Source organism: Thermobia domestica, chromosome 13 (genome assembly GCF_964235325.1).
Source record: "Thermobia domestica chromosome 13, izTheDome1.hap1.1, whole genome shotgun sequence".
In the NCBI taxonomy this organism is placed as follows: Eukaryota; Metazoa; Arthropoda; class Insecta; order Zygentoma; family Lepismatidae; genus Thermobia; species Thermobia domestica.
Window position 1 is genome coordinate 161,281,228 of NC_137466.1, and position 22,836 is coordinate 161,304,063.

The 22,836-nt window shown below is 35.7% G+C and overlaps 1 protein-coding gene across 2 annotated transcripts in view; it reads left to right on the plus strand.

Moving 5' to 3' along the window:
* Positions 1–18,265, plus strand: part of Rpn6 (regulatory particle non-ATPase 6) — a 45,186-nt gene extending 26,921 nt beyond the window's left edge. For both annotated transcript variants that reach the window (XM_081736760.1, XM_081736761.1), the window contains exons 6-9: positions 1,200–1,344; positions 5,141–5,264; positions 7,414–7,539; positions 17,149–18,265. In XM_081736760.1, the coding sequence (XP_081592886.1) occupies positions 1,200–1,344; positions 5,141–5,264; positions 7,414–7,539; positions 17,149–17,379 (626 nt within the window). In that variant the 3' untranslated portion in view covers positions 17,380–18,265. The remainder of the gene's footprint in view (positions 1–1,199; positions 1,345–5,140; positions 5,265–7,413; positions 7,540–17,148) is intronic.
* Positions 18,266–22,836: the final 4,571 nt, after the last annotated feature.

The window sequence follows — 22,836 nt, forward strand, 5'->3', positions numbered from 1 at the left end:
ATATGTATTTTAGTTTCTTATCGTTTCACAAGTTGTGTTCACTATTTTCTCGATTGGTTTAGTATTAGCAATAAATTGCATCATATTACTAAGAATAAACTTTGTTTATTTTATGTAAAAAACTTCGGATTCTTAGTATAGCCCTAAACTGGTTTCCATTATTTTAAAAAATAAGTTTAATCCCCATCTTATTCACTATCTTTATTAAATATGTAGTGCAAGGTCTATAAGAATCTCGATAAGGTATTTAAAAAAAAATCCATAGAGGTACTTACTTGATAATAATTAAGTGAAGGGCAAATTGTCGATCACTAAATCTTAGAGAGTTCAAAACAAATACAATTTCTATTAGTCCATAGGTTTGTGTGTATGATTTCTCCAACATTGTATTTGGTTTGGAAGTTGTTTCCATTAAAAAAAAAAAAAAAAAAAAAAAAAAAGTTCGTGCACAAAGAATTTCATGTATTAACAACTATTTACCTTATATATGACAACTTAAGAAAATAACTAATTCTATGACACCAATTCCTCTGTTGCGAATCCAATGATGTTTAAAGAGTGAAAAATGCACAACTGGATCTACATTCGAACCCGGATCCAGTTTACTGTCAATGCATTAACCACTACTTTATCCTGTCCACTCCCTGAAGAACTGTACATTGTCACGAAGTTAGTGTGATAGTGGTGGTTTGAGTGGTTGTCGACTCCTGGCCATCGGTTTACCAGGTAAACTGGGCAGCGTAGTGGTTATGCCTCGACTGAATCTCGGTCCAGTCGTGCATTTTTTTCGGGTATATCAGTACAAACCATTAGTCTTCTTTTATTTATTTATTTATTTATGCGCCCTGAGAGTCGTGTTCTGATGATAATTTCCTAACAGTATTCACACCTACTCCTGTTGCTTCATCTGTCAAACACTGATTAGAAGAAAGTTGTCTTCTGAAGATTTTTACATGCCAAGGAATTAAAGTATAACTTATAACAAATCTTCAGAGCCACCGTTATTAAATTAGTTTTTGCCAGATGATAGCAACAGGGTTGGTTGGTGAAATAACACCAAGAAAGTAATCGTCAGAGTAGGAGTACAAGGGCACATGAAAATAGTTAATGGTTGTTAATCTTAACGGAAAAACTACCAGCCATATCTTGTTAAAGTTTAAAACTTAAATTATGTCTAACATTTGTATATTTTATTTCAGGTATTCTTCATGCAGCGGATGAGAGAGATTTCAAAACTGCATACTCGTACTTTTATGAAGCATTTGAAGGTTACGACAGTGTTGAAAGCTCAAGAGCCCTGACAGCATTGAAATATATGTTGCTATCAAAAATTATGTTAAATTCGTAAGTTCTGGAACTATTCATAGTATTATTTTTTTCTCCTACAAAATCTCAGTTACATTCTATTTATTATTTTGTATGGTAAATGTTCGTGTTGTGAGAGAGACATGGTGTATTAGCGGCTTTTAGTTGCAATACAAAGTTGAAAGTAATGCGATGTAGTCATAATTTAGTTAATTTTCTTTTTGTCAGTCTATGTATCGCACACCCGGTGGAAGACTGTTATAATTCAAAAATACGCATTTGTGGGAACATGACTCAAAAATACACATTTGTGAGAACATGACTTTTAAAGTTTGTTATTCTATCAAAATCACTCCCTGGAATACTGGTAATTTCTGCCATCTAGAGGTTAATTTGTTTAGTTACGTTTTTGTGAAAATATCACCAGGTAGAGCTCGCTTCTCTCTCTCTCTCTATTCTCTTTTGAGCAATGATAACTCAAAATTTCCATTTTTTGAGTTGTAACCCTCTTCCACCGGGTGTGCGATATATCAATGCGTAAAGTAAGAAAAGATTTTTTCAAATGCAGAAGTTTTAATGAAAACAAAAGCACTACTGTGTAGGTGAACTTACCACTTCTGATACACGCAGTTATGAAGTCTTTTCCTATGAGTATGGTCTTAGAATTTGAATGGATTTTAGTTATTTCGAAAATCCTTAAGTACCTGAAGGACAAGCAGCTGTGTGATTATATGGAAAATGTCGAGACTAGTGAAGAATCAGAACTTCGATCTCCTGGAAGCCGAAGTTGCTGTTCTAATCTAGTCTTCACCGGTCCAGCATCCAGACTTTTTTCTGATTACATGAAGCTGTTATATTTGTATAGCTAGTGTTTTTTGCTGTTTAGTGTCCTTTTTCTGCAGCGAAGCAATATGAGATATGGATCCTATGTTCACGAAGGGATCTGCATCGTTTGTGCCCTGAGAAGGGGATTGAATTCACAACTCTATCCGGAAACAACATTTTCCAACCTTTTATTCACCTACTTGGGAGTCATAAGCAGGGACGTAGTGTCCATTAAGGCTATAAGGCTTAGCCTATCCATTTATTTATACATCAGCCTGAAATGTTGCTTTTGGATATTGATACAAATAATTTTATTAAAATTGATTTATTTTATAATACGCTGTTTAAATATCAAGCGAGTTGAAGCGAAGCTTCTGCAAGAACGCATTGAAGGCTATCGGCGGCTAGCCTTCCGCTTCTCTCATGGAATTAGGAGAATGGGGCGGTGCCAATCGCTTTCCCACCACCCTCAGCAGACGAAAACTTCTTGAGCTATACACAAATTCAACATGATGCAACGAAAGTGGACGAATGTTGACGAAGGCTAGCCTTTCGGGTGTTTGGGGAAACAAAAGCGACAGGATGCGGTCTTGGAAGAAAGTATAGAACAGAGACTATGAAAAATTTAGAAGCTCACATTCAGTAACGAGTTTTGACCAAAAAAAAAAAAAAAAAAAGCCAGAGAAAATAAAAATGTTATGTCATTATGAATAGTATTAATTCATCAGGGACCTTATTGCGTACTGGTTTGCGTTATCACAGCGTAAAATTTACATTTTAGTTTTCGATAATTGACATAGCAGTTATGTTGTATTTTTTGCGTTGCGTTGCTATCCGCAAGTTTTTCTAAGATCTATACTGAAGACCTCAGATGATTTATAGTTTCTCATTTTCATACTTTCAATCTAAAAATAGCTTTTTCTGTAAAAATCATCAATTAACTGTGAGCTATTGCTCCACTGTTTTCCATTAGTATGCTGATATGTGTTGTTGTGGGTGAAGTGCTTAATTTTGTCTATGATTTGGGGAAGTTACACTTGAGATCGTCCTATAACATTAGCTATCCATATTTATTTGTTTCTTCGAAACAGTAATACAGTGTATGTGTGATATGCGAGTATTACATATGTAAGGAAACCGTATGTGTAAGGGAAATATGAAGCAGAACCACTCATACTTTTTCTTGCATTGTATGAAAAATATATTGTATGAATTAGCATTTTTCTATCAAGCATTACAGCGTAGTCAGAACACTAAGACGTGATCGTTTAAATAAGGGCGGGATAGTTGTTTTTTTTTTGGGGGGGGTAACTTAAATTCACTTTACACTTATATATACATACAACAAAAATTGCAAGTTTCAGGGGATTGCCCCCCCCCTAGCCACCCTCTAGCTAAGAATCTAATTTCAGCCTACCCATTTCAAAACTTCACGCTACGTTACTGGTCATAAGTTAGTTTGATGTTCACGTATCCACCCGACAGGTTGAGACAATCAGTGAGTTTACGCTAGTTGCATAGCAGATAGAATTATAAAGTATGAGCACTTGCACTTCATGGGGTCTGCCGCAACGTGGTGTTAGTGTTGTATCCAGATGAACATTCCAATACAGTTCCTAGGAAATGGCCTATCAACTCTGCAAAAAGATTTTGTTTTTCGTCGTATATTAAGGAACTGCCTTTCTACGAATTAAATTCTTGCAATAGAAACAACTTGTGAAGATTAACATTTTTGAAAAATCACATATTGTTTGATTTTCGAATACTTTTAATAGAAATTATTTGCATTGTCATTTAATGGTTGACACGAACCGAATAATTTGAACGTTTCTCTTTGTAGGTATATTAATGTTATTCGCTATGTTGCAAACAGTAGCATAAAAATGTAGATAACTCTTACAAATTATTTGAAACTTGTATGAAAAAAGTAAATAAATAAAATAAATAAGCAAAAATAATGTAAATGTTAAGTATGAGCTTGAGATCTTAACCTTCCACAGTTCCAAGTAAGTTTTTTTTTTTTTTTTTTTTTTTTTAAACTTTCTCCTTTAATTGTTGGACGGTCAGACGAGCTTTGTTGTCGTTGTTGGGTACACACACTGTATAAGAATGACATGTAGCAACATTCACCTCTATTTGACAGATATACAGCAGGGAAGTTAGGTTCGCTTGCCTCTACTTGTAGTACGCGACTTCGTTTAGATTCAGTTCCATTAAAAACTGTCATTTTAAACACAGACAGTCATTTTCAAGTATTTCCTCCTTTGTGAGGAATTGTGAAATGTGATGGTCAATATTGAAATAATATAACACCTGTTACTAAATCTCATTTATTTCAGGTAATTACGAAATGATAATTTTTCGGTAAAAAAAAAAAAAAAAAAAAAAAAAAAAAAAAAAAAAAAAAAAAAAAAAAAACTTTCATAGTTATTCACTTTCATTAATCATCCGTTTTCTCTAGCCTGCAGGGCATAATCATGCAAAGTAAGTGTTTTTTTTTTTTTTTCTTTTTACAAACACAATGTAGTTTACATCTACTTACTTGTATTAATTCTTCCTTATAATCTTACGGAAACAAAACCACTATCGTAGAAGAAATATATGGGGGTCTAAGTGCATCCTCTATTTGGTACAAAAATTCATATTATTACAAATTATAAACGTTAACCACAAAATTGCGAGAACACGCATTTGCGTTCTTCTAGATAACGGTCGTATGAATGCGACATCAGCGCTGTATTTTACCTGTTTGGTACAGGACAAAAGTTAGTCCTATCTCCAGCGTGTTGAACAAGAAGAGTACGCTCACTTCTTACTTCTATCCGCTATGCGACTTGTTTACATTTTATAAAATATCTTCATAGCGTGTTTGATGAAAAGAACGTTATGCAAACAGGTTGAAACTAACAGATCCTCTCTGCACTTTCAGTTCTATTGTACACTGTTTATCGAATTTTTTTTTAACTATATAAATAATGCTTTTTATTTTTATTTATTTTATTCCTTGAAGGCCTGAAGATGTCCAGCAGATTATCAGTGGAAAACTGGCATTAAAATATGCTGGACCTGCTATTGAGGCGATGAAATGCGTTGCTCAGGCAAGCCATAAAAGATCTCTGGCAGATTTCAAAGAGGTATGTCTTTAAGAGTGTCTGTTTCAACTTGTTCATACTTTGATTGATTGTAAAGTACTGGAGTGTATATGTACTGTAAAGTACTGGAGATAGAAATAATGTATAAGATCGTTTTCATGATTAATATTCCACATTCAATATTTCTCATTTTTAATCAGTTGACTCTTAAATCATCTTTATTAAATATAGTTTATTTATTCGAGTGTGAAGTTTTCCCTTTTTTTATCAGGTCATTTATTTCTTTATTTTATTTTCTATGAGGTCTCTTCTTTTAATGAGTGTGTCGAGAGCGTTCATCCTTTCATCTATTGAACGTTGAAATAATTTTGTCTGATGTCATTTTACATCATGGTGCTTTTCGTATCCATTTATATCCGTCAATGCACTGATCAGGAAAGGGTCTCAGTTTTGCATTACGAGGGTCACTACGAAAGTTTTGAGATTGTGACACAGTATTTGAATTCCAACAATTGCGTTTGGTAGTGGTATCCAGAGCGAAGAAGCGAAGCAAGTTTCAACTCGCCTCGCTTATCGGCGTGGTCGTATCGCCTTCACTTGTTTGTTGATGTGAGCAGTATTCGGCTGTCTAGAATGGAGCTCGAAAGGGAACATTTTCGGGCAATGAACCTTTACGATTTCAAAAGTGGTTTGAACGAGACACAAAGCCTTGACCGTTTGCAGGGGGCATTTGGGGACCTTGCTCCTTCCCGTGCTACAATTTTTCGGTGGTTTGGTGAATTCAGAAGAGGCCGGACATCACTTAAAGATGAAGAGAGAGCTGGACGTCCGGCAACAGCTGTGTCAGATGAAAACATTGCCGCTGTGGAACAAATGATTCGAGAAAATCCTCGAACAACTTTCAAGGATATTGAATCTACAGTGAACATTGGATCGCCAGCAGTAACAAAAATTCTTCATGATCATCTTCGGCTCAGGAAGATTTCATCTCGTTGGGCGCATTTGATTGAGGCAATTCTCGACGCGTCTCTGACATTGTTACTGGTGATGAGACTTGGATCTATCAATTTGACCCTGAAAATAAACGCCAGTGTACAGTTTGGATCTTTCCAGACGAAAATCCACCCACGAAAGTGAAGCGACCGCGAAGTGTGGGGAAGAAGATGGTCGCAACTTTCTTCTCCAAATCTGCCCATGTTGCGACTGTTCCACTTGAAGAACAAAGACTGTTACTGCTCAGTGGTACACCACTGTTTGCCTAACAAAAGTGTTCCAGAAGCTTCGGGAACGGCGTCCAAGAACTGGATTGCGTGGGATCCTGCTTCATCATGACAACGCGTCCGCATACACGGCCAACATCACAATTCAGTTTTCAGAATCTACGGAGGTCAAACTTATGACATCCGCCGTATAGCCCTGACCTGGCCCCGTGTGATTTTTTTCTGTTCCCCAGGACTAAAGATCGCATGCGCGGGAAGAGATATTGCAGCCCTGAAGAAGCTGTAGTGGCTTACGAGATTGAACTTTCAACACTTGAAGAAAAAGACTGAAACACTGCTTCCAAAAGTGGTTTTCGAGGATGCAAAAGTGTGTACAGTGTAATGGTGAATACTTTGAGAAAATGTAAGTGTCAAATTGATTTTAAGTATCTAAGTTATTTCACATCTCAAAACTTTCGTAGTGACCCTCGTAAGATCTTGAGACACTCTTGACACTTTAGCGTTTATTCTAATGTCCCTCTACATTCTTTGTATTAATTATTAGTATTTCTCAGGAGCATTTTTCGGTGTTGCGTTTGTGCTTATGTACAGTCCGCAGCAAAAAACCTGTAACATGAGCATGTAAGTTTATTGTGAAATGAAGCCTTTTGCTCCAAAATAAGTGTGCAGGAGAGAACGCCGAGGTTTTTCCTGGTATGATTCGTGCCACTTAGACGTTATGTTGATTCCTGCGCTGTTAGGCGTAGTTTGAGAATAAACTTAAATGCTCATGTGTTGCAGGTTTTTTGCTGCGGATTGTACAATATTGTCTTATCAATTCGGAATTGAAGTTCATTCGTTAATATTTTTTTTCTTTCTTTAGTAAGTATAAAATAATTGTGCAAATGGTAGTTAATTGTATATGATATAATTATTACAAGTGTGTATCAAATGTGTGGTGGCATGTTGAGTACATTCATTATTTTTTACAGGCTTTGGAGCAATATAGGAAAGAGTTAGAAGAAGACCCGATTGTAAAAGCACATTTAGGTAGTCTCTATGACACAATGTTGGAGCAAAACCTCTGTCGAATCATCGAACCTTACTCTCGTGTTCAGGTAAATACATGGAATACTACCTTACAACTCGCTTTCTTCTTTCTTTTCAGTTTAACGCTATACGATTATACTCAGAGGCTAAGGAAGATTGTGATGATGGCATAAGAATGGGAGGAAACTAGAGAACCCACGCACATGATGTTTTGTCCGCCACAAATCTCACTTGTGAGCAGGGATCAAACCAGGGATCCCCATTCAGCAGAGGTGACCTCTCTCTCACTGAGCCAGCGCGGCCTCAGCTTGCTTTTTGTGCACATACATGCAGTTAATTTTATGTCAGTTATCGTTTCGAAGAAATGCTCTCTTACTGTCTCGATAGTTGTTTAAACAAAACAGAGAAAATAAACGAATTTATATTTATCTGTAATTGTGATTATACCTCAAGAAATTTGTGAATCCAGATAAAATACGTTAAATTGATTCAGTTTCTGGGAAATTTATTTCCCATGGGGAGTGGAGGCTAAAAGTCTCAAGTATTAGTTGTCACAATCTCCACTGCGGGGGTTATGCAACTGGCTGAAGTCCCACTTTCCGTAACCTGTGTTCCTTTGTTTTGAATTTGCTGCAAAGAAGAGAGAGAGCATTATATTTTTTGCCTGTCATGTAGAAGTGAAAGTTTATTTTAATCGAGGGAAAGAAAACTTCCATGATTGTAATTTGTTTCAGAGGTTTATAATAATATCGTTATATTCTATGAAATAGGAGGTACCATAATAATTAATAATCCAGTTGTAAACCATACTTATGTTCTATACAATTAGGCACAATACACTGTAATCCATCGCTTTCGGTAACATTACAAAATTTGTTTAATCTGGATAATGTTTATAAATGCATTATGGATTTTGTTTAATTTACTGTTATGTTTATTGATACAGTTATTGTTTATTTGCAAGTCAATTTTCGTTTTAGTTTATTACATAACGCATATAAATAACGTTTAGAATTTCTGAATAGATGGACTTCAGTTCCCAAAATCTGAAAATATAAAAAATATATATATATTGAAATTAACATTCTTCTTTCGCATATAAGTTTGTTTGTCATAGAAAAATAAACATACACAAAAGTATTGCCTAAAATAAATATAATCTAAGACGAATAATTGATTTGAATCAAAAATTGTGGATGACATTTAAAGTATATATATATAGTTAAGGATGTAGCTATGGCCTCAAAACAAAACGTTTAACCTTTTCAGGACGAACGGCTCAAGGGTTGAGCCAGCAGCTCTGTAGCTTGGCTACTAATTAACCTAGATTTTGGTGTCTCTCTCTTCAGGAAGGATGACACTTTCCTATAGTATGCATTTAATGGGGGTCCCACAGCGGAAGGATAGGGGGAAAACATTGGATGTTTTTAGTTCCCCTCCCCCTCAGCATTTGGGAGGGGGAAAACGTCTCTAATTGTCACAGATATATAAGCCAAACCTCGTTGGATAGCTTGTGGGACATAGATTCCAACTAGGTAACCTTTGTGCACCCGTGCGCAACCCCTAAAAGAAGAAGAAGAAGAAAGTCTAAAAGTCGGGAAAAAATAAACTTTTTCGAAGTTTGTGCGGCGATGGCAACACTTATTCTTCGTACGCAAGGGGGGCACAAAAATTATCTTGTAGTAATCTGTATACCTTTTGCTTAGCAATGAGGTATGGTTCATATCTCTGTGACAATTAGGGGCGTTGCAAGGGCTGCCAACTAGTAGGGAAGTATATATACGAAAAACATGCCCCGTGGCTGCTTTCGTAAAGATCAGACGAGAGGGTGATTTATTGATTTAGAAGAGCCTTTTGATGAATAATTTTGATGGTGTCACTCGCTGGTGCGTGGCGTGTAGACATGGTGACGTCATCAAAATTGCGGATAACTCAATTCAAGAAACAAGCACTATCTCCGTTATTTATGGACTGATTTTCTTTTTTCATACCTCATTTTACAGGAAATTAAACTTCCTATAAAAACTGTTATGTGAGCATTTCCTCTAAAACTAAAGATATAGGAGTTATTTAATTATTTAATAAATTGTGAAACAAATATTTATAAAATAAACAAAAATAACTCCGAAACCGTTAATTTTAGAGAAAATGCTTACATATCAGTTTTTATATAAAATTTACTTATCTTTAAAATGAGCTATTAATAAAAAAAATCAGTCCATAAATAACGAAGATATATGTTAAAACTTCATCAAAATGGTGGTCATAAAATTTTGCGTCTAAATGTCAGTTTCCGTGAATACAAGATGAGAGTTGGAGGATGATTTTGTTTTATTTAGAGAAGCCTTCTGGTGAATAATTCCGATGTCACTCACTGGTGTATGGTGTGTAGACATGATGACGCCATCACAATGGCGGACAATTCGATTCAAGAAACAAGAATTATTTCCGTTGTTTATGGATAATTTTCTTTTTTCATAGCTCATTTTAAAAGAAATTACATTCTCAGTAATACGTTATGTAAGTACTTTCTCTAAAACTAAAGGTATAGAAGTTATTTAATAATTTGATGAATTACTGAACAATTATGTATTAAATATATTATAACAAAAGGAAATCACAGAAAAATAGCTCAGATATGATGTGTAATGTGTTTGTATGATGGAATCTCGGTCAATGGCAGTGACAGTGATAGCCAAATAAACATTATCTTCGTTGTTTATTAGCCGACTCTTTTTCTACGACCTGGAGAGTTGCACATATGTATGGCACTGTTAAGTTCTATTTGCACATTTATAGATGGACTTGGCATTCCAGAAACGTTGAAAGTCTGGTATAGTGATAATACTATGCAGCAAATCATCACGGACAAGTCGATTCAAGAAACAAGAATTATTTCCGTTGTTTATGGATATATTTTCTTTTTTCATATCTCTCTTTTTCTTCGATGATGCTAGACGAGTTAGACAAGCAGAAGAAGCGTACTCTTGTCGTTTCATATGACTTTTATCTGGCGGTATTCTTGAAGAATTATCCATGATGAAAGATTGTCAAGAAGGTTAAAGAGTTAAGGCAAGCATGGGATAATATGTTTATTAAATACTGTTCGAAAAAGCAATTTATATGAAAAAAATAAGAAATTCGATAGCATACAGGAACAAAACAACGCACCATTTAAATTGGTACAAAAATACATGACGATGGTTGAACATTTGTTAGGGTTAATATGGTCAATAAGAATTGATGACTTGGAAGAACACCTTAGATGTGTAGAATCAGTCATTGATTACTTTTTGCTTTAGATTTGCATAGTTACTCTGCTATGTTGGTTTATTACGTTTCAAAAATACGTGCATTGAAGCAATCCTACCCAGAAATATGGGCAGAGTTTCAAAATGGAAATTAGTTTGTAAGGAACACTAATATTTCATTCTGTGTTCTTCCTGCTGATGAAGCACTTGAACAAGAAAATAGAGCTTTGAAGGTTACATCTGGTTAAGTAGGCATAACTCAAAACCCCCGAGCATTAGCACGGTATTCTCTAACAACATCAGAACTTAAACGATTTTCTGATGAGACTTTGCAATTAGCTGGGTGTGTGGAACAAGCAGAACTGCACCCGCATAACGATGATTCTAAGCAAGTAATATTCAGTTTGAGGCAAGTATATTGCCTCGAACTAATTACGCATATAGATCAAAATAATAGGAAATCCTTTTTTATTTGACAGTTCTGATTTAGGAAACATTGCAAGTGAGACTGTTTTCTCAGAAAATACAAAAACAGATGTCATTAACATTCGCTCCATACTAAATAAATAAATAAATAAATAAATAAATTAATTAATTAATTAAAAAAACAGATTGATATCTGAAACCTATACCATAAATTTGTGGGATCCAATCGAAAATAATGAATTTTGTTCTAATACTAGGAGAAAAATAAAAGTAAAGGGTGCTGACAGCATCAAAGAATTGAAGGCAGATAGATCACTGACTTCTTGTTATAAGTACGTCACAACATGATACCGACTCATATGAAACGATTCGAATGTACGATTTGTCAGCTGTTCCGAAATCAATTTTCAACTATGATGATACAATGATTTTATGTTCCAGGAAAAGTAAGCTGATTGAGATTTTAAAATCTATCACACTAATCAGCAGTCTCAGAACAAAATCAACTCCATTCGGAAGCAGCTTCGGCTGATAAAAGATCGTTTTCAGTTGCAGTTGTAGATGGTATATGCCAGAACTTAAATCACTTGATATAAGTAAAGGCAGATCTGGCAGAAGTAAAGGCAACAACTGCCAAGGTCTGGCATAAGTATTCATGAAAAATATTGAAACGAAGTATTGAAGCAGCGATGAGGTTCACCTTGTTTTCGACACTTTATCAAGAAAACTAAAGAATACTATAAGGCAAAAAAGAAGTAACATAACTATACGTATTCAATACAAAATCACCGACAGCACAAGCATAGTAAATGTCACGATGCAGAAAATACTTTCGCATGTTGGTACAAAAGATGAACTAACATAATGCTTGGCCTCAGAAAACGCTTTACTGTGCAAAGGCGAAGAAGAAAAATTTTGTAGTTTCATGGCGTTCAGAAGCTTCTTCTACGCATTGCTCATTGAACTATCTACGTAGCACTCAAGAAGAGTCAGATACGAAGATAGTTCTCCATTCTGTCAACGGAAAAAATAGGGGTGACTAGATTGTTTATTTTTGCACAATATACAAATATTTTGGTTCTTAGCATTCGAAGATATCCTGAACGTCCAGTGCTGTCATATTTTCTGCCCAATTCAGAAGACATAATTTCTATTGGAGATATATTCAATGCATTAAAAGCTTCTGCCCTTCCAGCATTTCATTCGCTTTCCGGATGTGATAGAATAGGTATTTTGTCAGGAAAAGGGATTCCATATTGCAAAGTTTTCTGTTCTGGATCAGACGATATGCTATAAGCCCTTTGTTGACTAGGCAATTAAGATTTTATTCCTAATGAAGTGATGATAGCCTTAGAAAAAAATCATCTGCCAACTCTACCAATCAAAATCAAATATTTGCAATTTTCAATATTTCCGATGGTAAATGTTCTCGAATAAACAGACAAGCTGTGAAAAGTTGCCACCAACAAAGAGTTCATTTATACATGAAGAGAGTCATTTATTAACTTATGGTTTGGAATTAAGACTGTAATTCTCAACCAACAATTTCATCATCAATTGAACATGGACGAACTGGAAAAAAAAAAGTGTTACATGTGAAATAACATGCGCTCCAGAGTACATTCTTCAATTGGTGAAAGTTGGTGTTCTTGCTGAAGAAACACATGCGACCCACTACGTATAAGGTAATCAAGAAAGTTCTGTGCTTTTTCACCCACCACCTTCAAACATTGATATGTCACCTAAGACGTACATGGAAGATCAAAAATAATTCTCATCAGCTTCCACGACCATCTGCCAAAGTTCTGGAAGGCCATGGATTCCATCGCGGTAGAACTTGGTGGTCCGTGAAGCCAAGAAGGTATGAAGTGCATTTTGCACTTCTTCTAAGGATTTGAACCTTCATCCTCTAAGGTGATTGTCCAAGGAATGGAACGGGCGATAATCAAACGGTGCAATGTCTTGAGAGTACAGCGGAATAGTGTTTCCCATCCAAGGCGTATAATGGAGTCCCGGGTCAGGGTCATCCTAGCCACGTGGGGCATAGAGTTGTCCTGTAACAGGAGGATCCCTTTCCGATTCAGAAGTGCTGGCTCCGAAGTTTTCAGGTTTTCTTGAACGCGGATCAACTGTTGACAGTACACAGTTGCATTGATGCTCTGACCAGCTGCTAGCAGTTCACGATGCCGCGAGCAGTCCACAAAACACACAGGGAGATCTTCTGGTGCAGAGTTGGTTTCGGCTGTTTTGAAACAGGTTCATGGCATGCTAACGAATGATGACGGCACCGAGGAGCTTCGCACAGGACCCACTTCTCATCACATGTCAACACCCTATCCAGAAATGGCTCCTTCCTCAGACGAGATAGCAAAGAAACACAGGTGTCTTTTCGCGTTGACTTCTGACTTGGATTCAAATCATGTGGGACCCATTGACCCAACTTGTAGTGCTTCTCAAGTTGATAGAGGTGCTGCGGAATGGTTTCTCCACTCACACTGAATTGTGGTTCCAGTTCCTCACATGTCTGTTCGCCTAAATTGCTGCCTGCAGATTATTTTGTACATATGTTGCTCTTCCGGCACTTAGTGCATCTTCGAGTGTTTCGTCACTGTCCTTAAACTTGTTAAACCACCACTGTACTGTCCGCATAGCCACGACACCCTCACCAAAGGCCTGACATATCTTCCGCCTCGCTGCAGCGGTATTTGACCCCAGTTTGAACTCTTACAGCATACACTCCCTTATGATGCTCTGTAGAGGTCCCATGTTCACTCTGTCCTCACGCAAGTTCACAGTGTAACTTAACTGCCACAACCAGGTAGTATATTAGATATACCCATATTAACAACTGACCTTCGCTTTATCTCCATTCTTATTCAACTCACGGTGCGAGGGTCAATGGAACAGATCTCCACAAAAAGCGACAGAACTTTCATGGTTACCTTTTATTTCTGTGCACCGAAATGTATGAGTGTGGAGCCAGTCAGGAATTTTGTGAAAACTTTTCGCATAATAATCTAATGGAACAAGAGCTTGACTCGAAATTGATGATGATGATGCAGATTAGAGGTGGCGTGCAAACCAGTAATCAATCACATTAATGTAATACATTATGTTAATTTTTATCTATGATTTATCATGTAAAACCTATAGTTGAACTCGATTTTTTCTAAAAATTTACTATCTTTCATTTTCCATTTCTATAATGCACACACACAATTTTATACTTGTGCTGTTTGTTCCAATAACTCATTTTACAAATATTATTGCAACCCTGTTCCAAAATAACTATTCATTTAAAAAAAAAAAATAGTATGGAACTTTTTATAGGAAATTTATTAACTTGCAAATAAGGTTAAAAGAAAAAAGAGTAGGCCGATAAACAACAAAAATAATGTCTATTTGGCTATCAGTGTATTTGAATATGTCTATTTGGATATCTGAGGTATTTTTCTGCGATTTCCTTTCGTTATAACATATTTAATACATAATTGTTCAGTAATTCATCAAATTATTAAATAACTTCTATACCTTTAGTTTTAGAGAAAGTATTTACAAAACATATTACTGAGAATGTAATTTCTTTTAAAAATGAGCTATGAAAAAAGAAAATTATCCATAAACAACGGAAATAATTCTTGTTTCTTGAATGGAATTGTCCGCCATTGTGATGACGTCATCATGTCTACACACCATACACTAGTGAGTGACATCATCAGAATTATTCACCAGAAGGCTTCTCTAAATAAACAAATCATCCTCTCATCTTATTTTCACGGGAACTGGCATGGGTTGACATATTTAGAAGCAAAATTTTATTTGTGACCACCATTTTGATGACGTTATTAATGAACCTTCGATTATCTTCGTTATTTATGAACCGATTTTCTTTATTAATAGCCCATTTTAAAGATAAGTAAATTTTCTATAAAAACTGATATATAAGCATTTTTTTTTTAAATTAACGGTTTCGGAGTTATTTTTGTTTATTTTATAAATATTTGTTTCACAATTTATTAAATAATTAAATAACTCCTATACCTTTAGTTTCAGAGGAAATACTCACATAACAGTTTTTATAGGAAGTTTAATTTCCTTTAAAATGAGGTATGAAAAAAGAAAATCGGTCCATAAATAACGGAGATAATGCTTGATTCTTAAATTGAGTTGTCCGCCATTTTGATGACGTTACCATGTATACACCACGCACCAGCGAGTGACACCATCGAAATTATTCATCAGAAGGCTCTTCTATATCAATAAATCACCCTCTCGTCTGTGTTCCTCGTCGTTAGAATCTGTGTTCCATAAGCTTTACAACGAGGTATAGTTCTTGTCCCTGTGACAATTAGAAGGGCCAACAACGTAAAAGTCTATGACTTGAAATTTCTATCCGTCCTGAAAAGGTTAAGGCGAATAATTGATTTGAATCAACAATTGTGGATGACATTCAAAGGAAATATATATATATATATATATATATATATATATATATATATATATATATATATATATATTTAAAGGAAGTATAGTTAAGGATGTTGCCATGGCCTCAAAGCAGAACGCTTTTCAACTTTCTGCAGTGACTTACGAAAAATCCAAAAACTTCCTGCAAGCATTTTTGTAATGCCGTAGTAACATTATAACCTAAAATTTTCAAGCACATAAAACGTTTTACAATTCTATTTTTTTAAACTTTTTTTTTAACTTACAGGCTTTTTTATTTATGGAGAAATATACAGAGAGATTATAGGGCTGTATAATAACTGAATAAGTAACCAATCAAGAAAACCCAGCATCTATTTATTCAAAAAGAATTACAGATACTTTTTTCAACATTTTAAAACTTTACAATGAATCATTTAAGTCTCCTTGAATCATTCTTATAACTGTAGATGTCACCTCTTAAAGACATTAATTTATCTTCAGAAGTGGGCTTGAAATGTTGGTGGTATTGACTACCATATTTCTGATCTAAACCATTTTCAAAAATTTCTTGTTTTCCTTGTAACAAGCAGGGTTCAAAAATTAATTTATCTGAATGCAAGCCAACGTATCAGTTGTGCCAATCTCTTCAAACGAAAAATTACTGGCTGCAAGGCGGTTAGTCATAATATTGCTAATTAGAGACAACCAGCTTTTACAAATCATCCTGAGGTGGCCATTTTCCAAGCATCACAATGACGTTATATCAACGACGGCAGCGCTACCAAGCAATGTGGAATGGCTCAACATACACCGGACGGCTGTCTGATAGCGTCTCGACTCGAGTGCATGCACAGACATGAATACATATTCTTTGTCTGTGGGTGCATGTACTATAGCACTGGCGACTGTAGGTATCGCTTACTCTTCCCTTTGGCAGCTCTCAGGTTCATCAGTATATTATTGCGAGTACCAAACATTGAATTGTTCTGAATCGTGTTTCATTTACGGAGAAGAAAATTTTCCTGCAACCGTAATTACAGAGTAAACAGTCTTTCTGAGGCAGTGATTTCTGTCTAGAAGTTAGCCGATCTATTTTCAGCCCACATTTTCTTTCTGTGATATTGTTGCACTGTCGCCTGTTCTACTTTGGGGTGCCATGACATTGGAAGTGACCAGCATGATCTAAGTAGTTTCGAGCCCAAAAGAGTTTTAACCTTCAAATCCCCTAACATGCTAAATTGTATGTAAAATCAAAATTCATTGTCTTAATTCTAATTGGGAATAAATACTAGATCATACGTTAGCTTAGCTGTTATGGAAACTCACATCTTTAACAACTGGAGTTCAATTTTCATTTTGCATTTCATGTTAATTTAATGAATAAGATTAATAATAATAATAATAATAATAATAATAATAAAGAAATTAAGGTTGGGAACGAATTTTAGTCTGGGGCCCTTGAAGGAAATCCGGGATTGTTCAGAAAATTTGTAAATATCTGGTAATAACAAACATGTCTGTCTCAAAGTTAGTGAAATTCAGTGTATTAATTTTCTGTTTTTATTTTTTAAGGTCGACTATGTATCGAAATGCATTAATCTTCCCGTTCATCAAGTAGAGAAGAAACTGTCCCAAATGATCTTGGACAAGAAATTTCACGGTATTCTTGATCAAGGTGAGGGTGTGTTAATAGTTTTTGAAGATACACCGACGGACAAGACATACGAATCAGCGTTGGAAACGATTCAAAGTATGGGGAAGGTAGTGGACACTTTGTATCAAAAAGCCAAGCAGCTCACGTAATAAGACATTCGTTTTGTGTGCAATTCAATCAGTGTTACAAGGAGAATGAAAGTCTTGGTACTCAAAACTGCAATTTATATAGCCAAGATTGTTATTATTTTTTTTCCTCATCGGCGATTGTGGTATATATTTAAAAAAGGAAAAAAAAAAAAGTCTAACTTAACAGAAGATGCTGTGAACTGGTAAATAAATTACATTATTTTTTAGTCGTTCAATAAGTACAACTGGTGTAGTCCTCTATACCAAAGCTTCCTGGCAAGCAGAACTGCTGTTCTCTACCTACTTTATTATGTTTTACTGCATTTTTTGGAATTAAGACGATAATAGTACTAAAAATAGAATTCAAATGGTAGCAGATAATATTAATATATACATATATATATTATAAATGTAAAAAATAAAACATCTTCAGCTCAACACTTTTTGCAAAGTTGCAGTGTGCTTAGTAGTAAAAAAACATCTTAACGTTTTTTTGTCCAGATCATTTAATTTTTTCTGTATATAGAAGGGGAAAAGTACTTGTTTGTTGATTTGAAAATTTAATCATGTATATATTAAATAAAGAAAAACACTACACAAAAATTTCTATACTAACAACTTAATTGTGTGCTAGTTTGTTTTAAATGAAGAAATTATTAATAACTTGAATGTTCTTTATTTTTCCCATTCTGTTAACTGTTCCTCCATGTAAAGAGAAAAATGTGTTATTTCTACTAACTAATCTTATGTATTTCTGCTTGACCTTAGCTAAGACAATATATACATATATATATATATATATTTTCTTGAAAACCAGTGACAAAATAGAAACGATTGTGGAGGGCAGACTTACAAACAGTTTGTACTTGTTGGATTTAAAATAAATTTCATCATCGGCTCACCAAAATCTCTTTGTTGTTATTGTGAATTATTTTTTCTGTTTCATTGCTAATTATAATATCGCTCCTACAGTTCACAAAAAAAGAAGTATCAGCTTCGAGAATTGTATACTAAGTCGGTTTTTTGCTTAACTCAACGCGCTAAAATTTTCACTTAATTTTATTTACGTAATTTCCTAAGTTTGACCAGCTGTTTAGTACAGAAGCAGATACCACTACGAGTGAAGTGAATTGTAATGTGCCCTGCCTATAAGTGAGGGCGTAGATAGTTGTAAAACACTTCGATCTAATTGTGAACTCTCCAAAGGAAAAAAACGCGAAAACGTGAGGAACACCTTCTGTTTCCTCCAACTATGATAAAGAGGCCTCAAGCGAAATTAGGATATTAATATTTATGTTAAATCTAGGACGTATTGAAGCTTCAAATTTTTATTATTCACGTACAAACATCACATTATATCCTCAGAAATACATAACAAGACCTCAAAAATGAAGGATAATTGGAAGTAGTGTGCGTTATAGCTGCAGTGTTACATCATAATGCTAGCAAACTTAGTAGAAATTACCTATACCATCACTAACATGTAAGTAAACACATCACAAAAGCATAAATTAGCTAGTTCCAGCCCGTAGATGAGAAGACCTCCCTGCGTGGAATATATGACGATTGCATCCATGGTGTGTCATCCGTTTCCTTCAGATACTGAGAATTGGTCGTCGTCAACCCAGATTGGGTACGTACAGTGACTGGATATACTGTTCACAAGGCATTCCGATTTTTGCACGAATGCAATCCGTAAGTCACTGAAAGACCTTAGGGGTGGGTGACATTCTGCAATGCATCGTTCAAAGGGAGTTCTGTGCACGTTGAATGAGATTTAAATCAGAAGAGCGGACTGGCTACGATATCCATCTCAAGGTACACATCAACAAAACGTATAATGACCCGATATTTCATGGGCCACTAGAAGTACACCAGTTACGTTTGTTATGTCGTTTATTATTCAAATTTGATTACTATTATTTAGTACAGCTTTAGTTTTAAAAGTTACAAATAATTTGAGGAACTGTTCTGTTCTGAAATTATAGCACCTCCTGGAATATGATTTCCTTGTTTTTCAGGATTGAAAGAAAAAGAGAAAGAATATGAAAGTTACGTTCTGTAAGGAAGAAAAGAATCTTGCAACTAAGAATTATAAAATTTACTCATTATATGACTTTAAATAATGTATGTTAAACAACTGGATACAGAACGGTATAGACATAAATTTTGCTATGTGTATTGTCTAAAAAGAGAATTTTAAGCATTATTTCTTGTGGTTGTGGTAAGTTGAAAAAGGCATTTTTAACAGTTTCTTGTCCCGAAATTCTGTGCCAGAAATTTTATGTAATCAAACTTAATATTTGGTCTAGGAATTAATTCGTGCGGTTGGACAAGAGATGGCGCAACGAACGGAGCGTCCCACAGTTCCGTGTATCCACACATGTGTTGCAAACCCCTGTCATCGCGTATCGTTCGTAGTATAGGGCAGTGGATTAAAGCGTCAACAACACCAGTTTGTAGTTAAGTGAACATGGCGCAATTTGTGCCTGATAAAGTGTTTTTGCGGGGTGTCCTGCTGCATTACTTTAACATGCAGAAAAGTGCGACTGAAAGTTATCGTATTTTGGTGGAAATGTATGGTGACCATGCTCTAGCTGAGCGAACGTGTCAGAAGTGGTTTGCACGGTTTAGAAGTGGTGATTTCGGCTTGGCAGAGCAAGAGCGAGCTGGACAGCCAAAAAATTTCAAGACGAAGAATTGACAGCATTGCTCGAGCAGGATTCGTGTCAAACGCAGGAACAACTTGCAGCAGCATTAGGCGTTGATCAAACAACAGTCTCCAAACGCTTGAAAGCCATGGGAATGATTCAAAAGATGTCACATTGGGTTCCCATGAATTGAAAGACAGAGACGTTGAAAGACGAAAAACCATTTGTGAATTGCTGCTTCAACGACAGAGCAGAAAGGGGTTTCTGCATCGAATTATTACGGGTGATGAGAAGTGGATCCATTACGAGAACCCTAAACGAAAAAAGGCCTGGGTGAAACCAGGTGAACCAGGTCCATCACAACCAAAACGAGATATTCACTGTGCAAAGGTTATGCTGTGCATATGGTGGGATATGAAAGGTGTGGTGTACTATGAGCTGCTGCAACCGGGTGAAACTATGAATGGAGAACGTTATCGACGACAATTAATGCGTTTGAAGCAAGCTCTGGCCAGAACACGACCAGAATGGGAGAACAGACATGATAAACTTATTGTTCAACATGATAACGCTCGCCCACATGTCGCAAAACCGGTCAAAACCTATTTAGAAAATGTCGGATGGGAAGTTTTACCCCACCCGCCGTATTCACCAGACGTTGCTCCTTCGGACTACTACTTGTTCGATTGCATGAACAACGATTTGATTGGACAGCGGTTTACTTCTTCAGAAGATATCGAAACATGGGTCTCTGACTGGATCGCTTCCAAGGATGAGGACTTCTTTCGCCACGGAATCTTTCATTGCCTGACAGATGGGTGAAAGTGGTGGCTAGCGATGGACAATATTTTTCTTAAGGTATTTATGTATTTTGTGTTTGTACTACAGCTTCAATGTGTGCGTACCAACCGCACGAATTAATTCCTAGACCAAATATATAATTAAGTTTGATAATAATAATAATAATAATCAAATGTAGTTTAATACCCATATTACATAATTTGCATAAAATATAAGAATTGAAAGATCGAAACGAAGAACTGATTTCCAATTTATGCCAAATCATTGCAGCTGTATTCACCTCATAGAATCCTATGGGTACCTAAGAACTAGATGTAAATAGAACGAATGCCGGAGTAGTATAAGTTTCTACAAAGTAGCATACGTCGTAGTAATACGTATTTCATAGTGGTTTTGCAGACGGGGAACATACTATAGTACGAAAGGTATAACGTCCTTGGCTTCCCGCGAAAAGTTGTAGTGACATTTATGGGGAGTTGCCAGCTTGGTTATTCGTGGCTCGCTGAGCGCGGTGATTGCCTATCCTCTTACCACACCCCCAGTGACGTGCAGGTCTAAGTGCGGGAAGCCAACGACGTTATAGTTTCTGGGCTTTAGATGATATGAAATGAGATAGATGTAAATTAGAATATAAAAGCAAATGTATGTGACAACGACTATGATTATTTTTTGCATTTTATGAAGATTTGATTAGTTGAGAATTGGATTTTACTTTATTCTGTTGTCATTCACTTATTTGTTCCGATGCTGAAATCACGTGTACGTATGATGGATATTTCCTCGAGTGTCATTCTATGTTTGCTCCAAACTATTGGTTATTGGATTTTACCTAAAACGGAATATATACAAGATCGGTTCTACAAGTATTTTACACTATGATTACCACCTTCCTTAAAATATTCTCGAATGTTGGAAGGGGTTCCAGATCAGAATATGGGAAGTCGCTTTATAAACTGCGCCTGAAATCGTATGTGAACAGCTTATATCCCCACTGTTCTGTATCCTGTCACGATGTGCGTCACATCAGATTACATGTACACTCATGTCCAAAATTATTGTCGCATGTCTATAAATATGTTGTTGTAGGAATATAATTTGGTAACGAATTCGCCCGGTATTTCTCATAATGTTAGTATGTGTATTATCAGCAAATACATGTATGTGGCAAATTTTGTCAAAAGAGCAGTCATTCTATTTTTCTTATTTAATAATTCTTTTCCTATGAAATTTACCACAAATATATATTTCCCGATTATACACACAGTATCAGTATTAAAAGTACCCTACAAAATCATATCAAATTATATTCTTACAAGAAGACAGTTATAGATATGCGACAATCATTTTGGACATGAGAGTACCTTTCATGTAATGTCTATATGTATGTATGCCTCAAAAGAGTCGTCTCAATAGACAGGTCCTTAGCAAGTCCTTCTCTAATGAGCAGTTGCCCTTGTTAGTTCAAGCACAATACCAGTGCTTTTTTTTTTCGTTATTGCCCTAGAAGTCCGCTGCTGAATCATTCAATATTTTCGTCGCGCTGAACGACCTCCATAATCGAGAAATGACTGCTTGTGAGACATTCAGTAGTTTTGATACGGGCATTTGCATTTGACCTCACTCCAATGATCCTACCCCGCTGGAAGTAGTCCAAATGTACTCGTTGCACCATTTTCCACAGCTAGCTCTACCACTAGAAACTACTCTGAGCTGCCAAGAATACGTGTTAGTTTTTGTGATTGCAGCACCACACATCAACCAACGGTAACAGGTGTACCAGTTGTTCACGAGATACATGTTGTAGTAATTTTGCTATTACCAGATGTTTCTTATCGGTTCTTTCTATTCTTCCACGTTATTCATAATTATTAACAATTTTTGAGAGTTGAACGTAGTTAAAACATAGTCATTACTTTTTGTTTGTATTAGGTGAAATGACTGTTTTTCGCACGGAAAATATTTGAAATGTATATTTGACCCGTGCCGATTAGGATACGAGGTGTGATTGGAAAGTTTTAAGACTGGG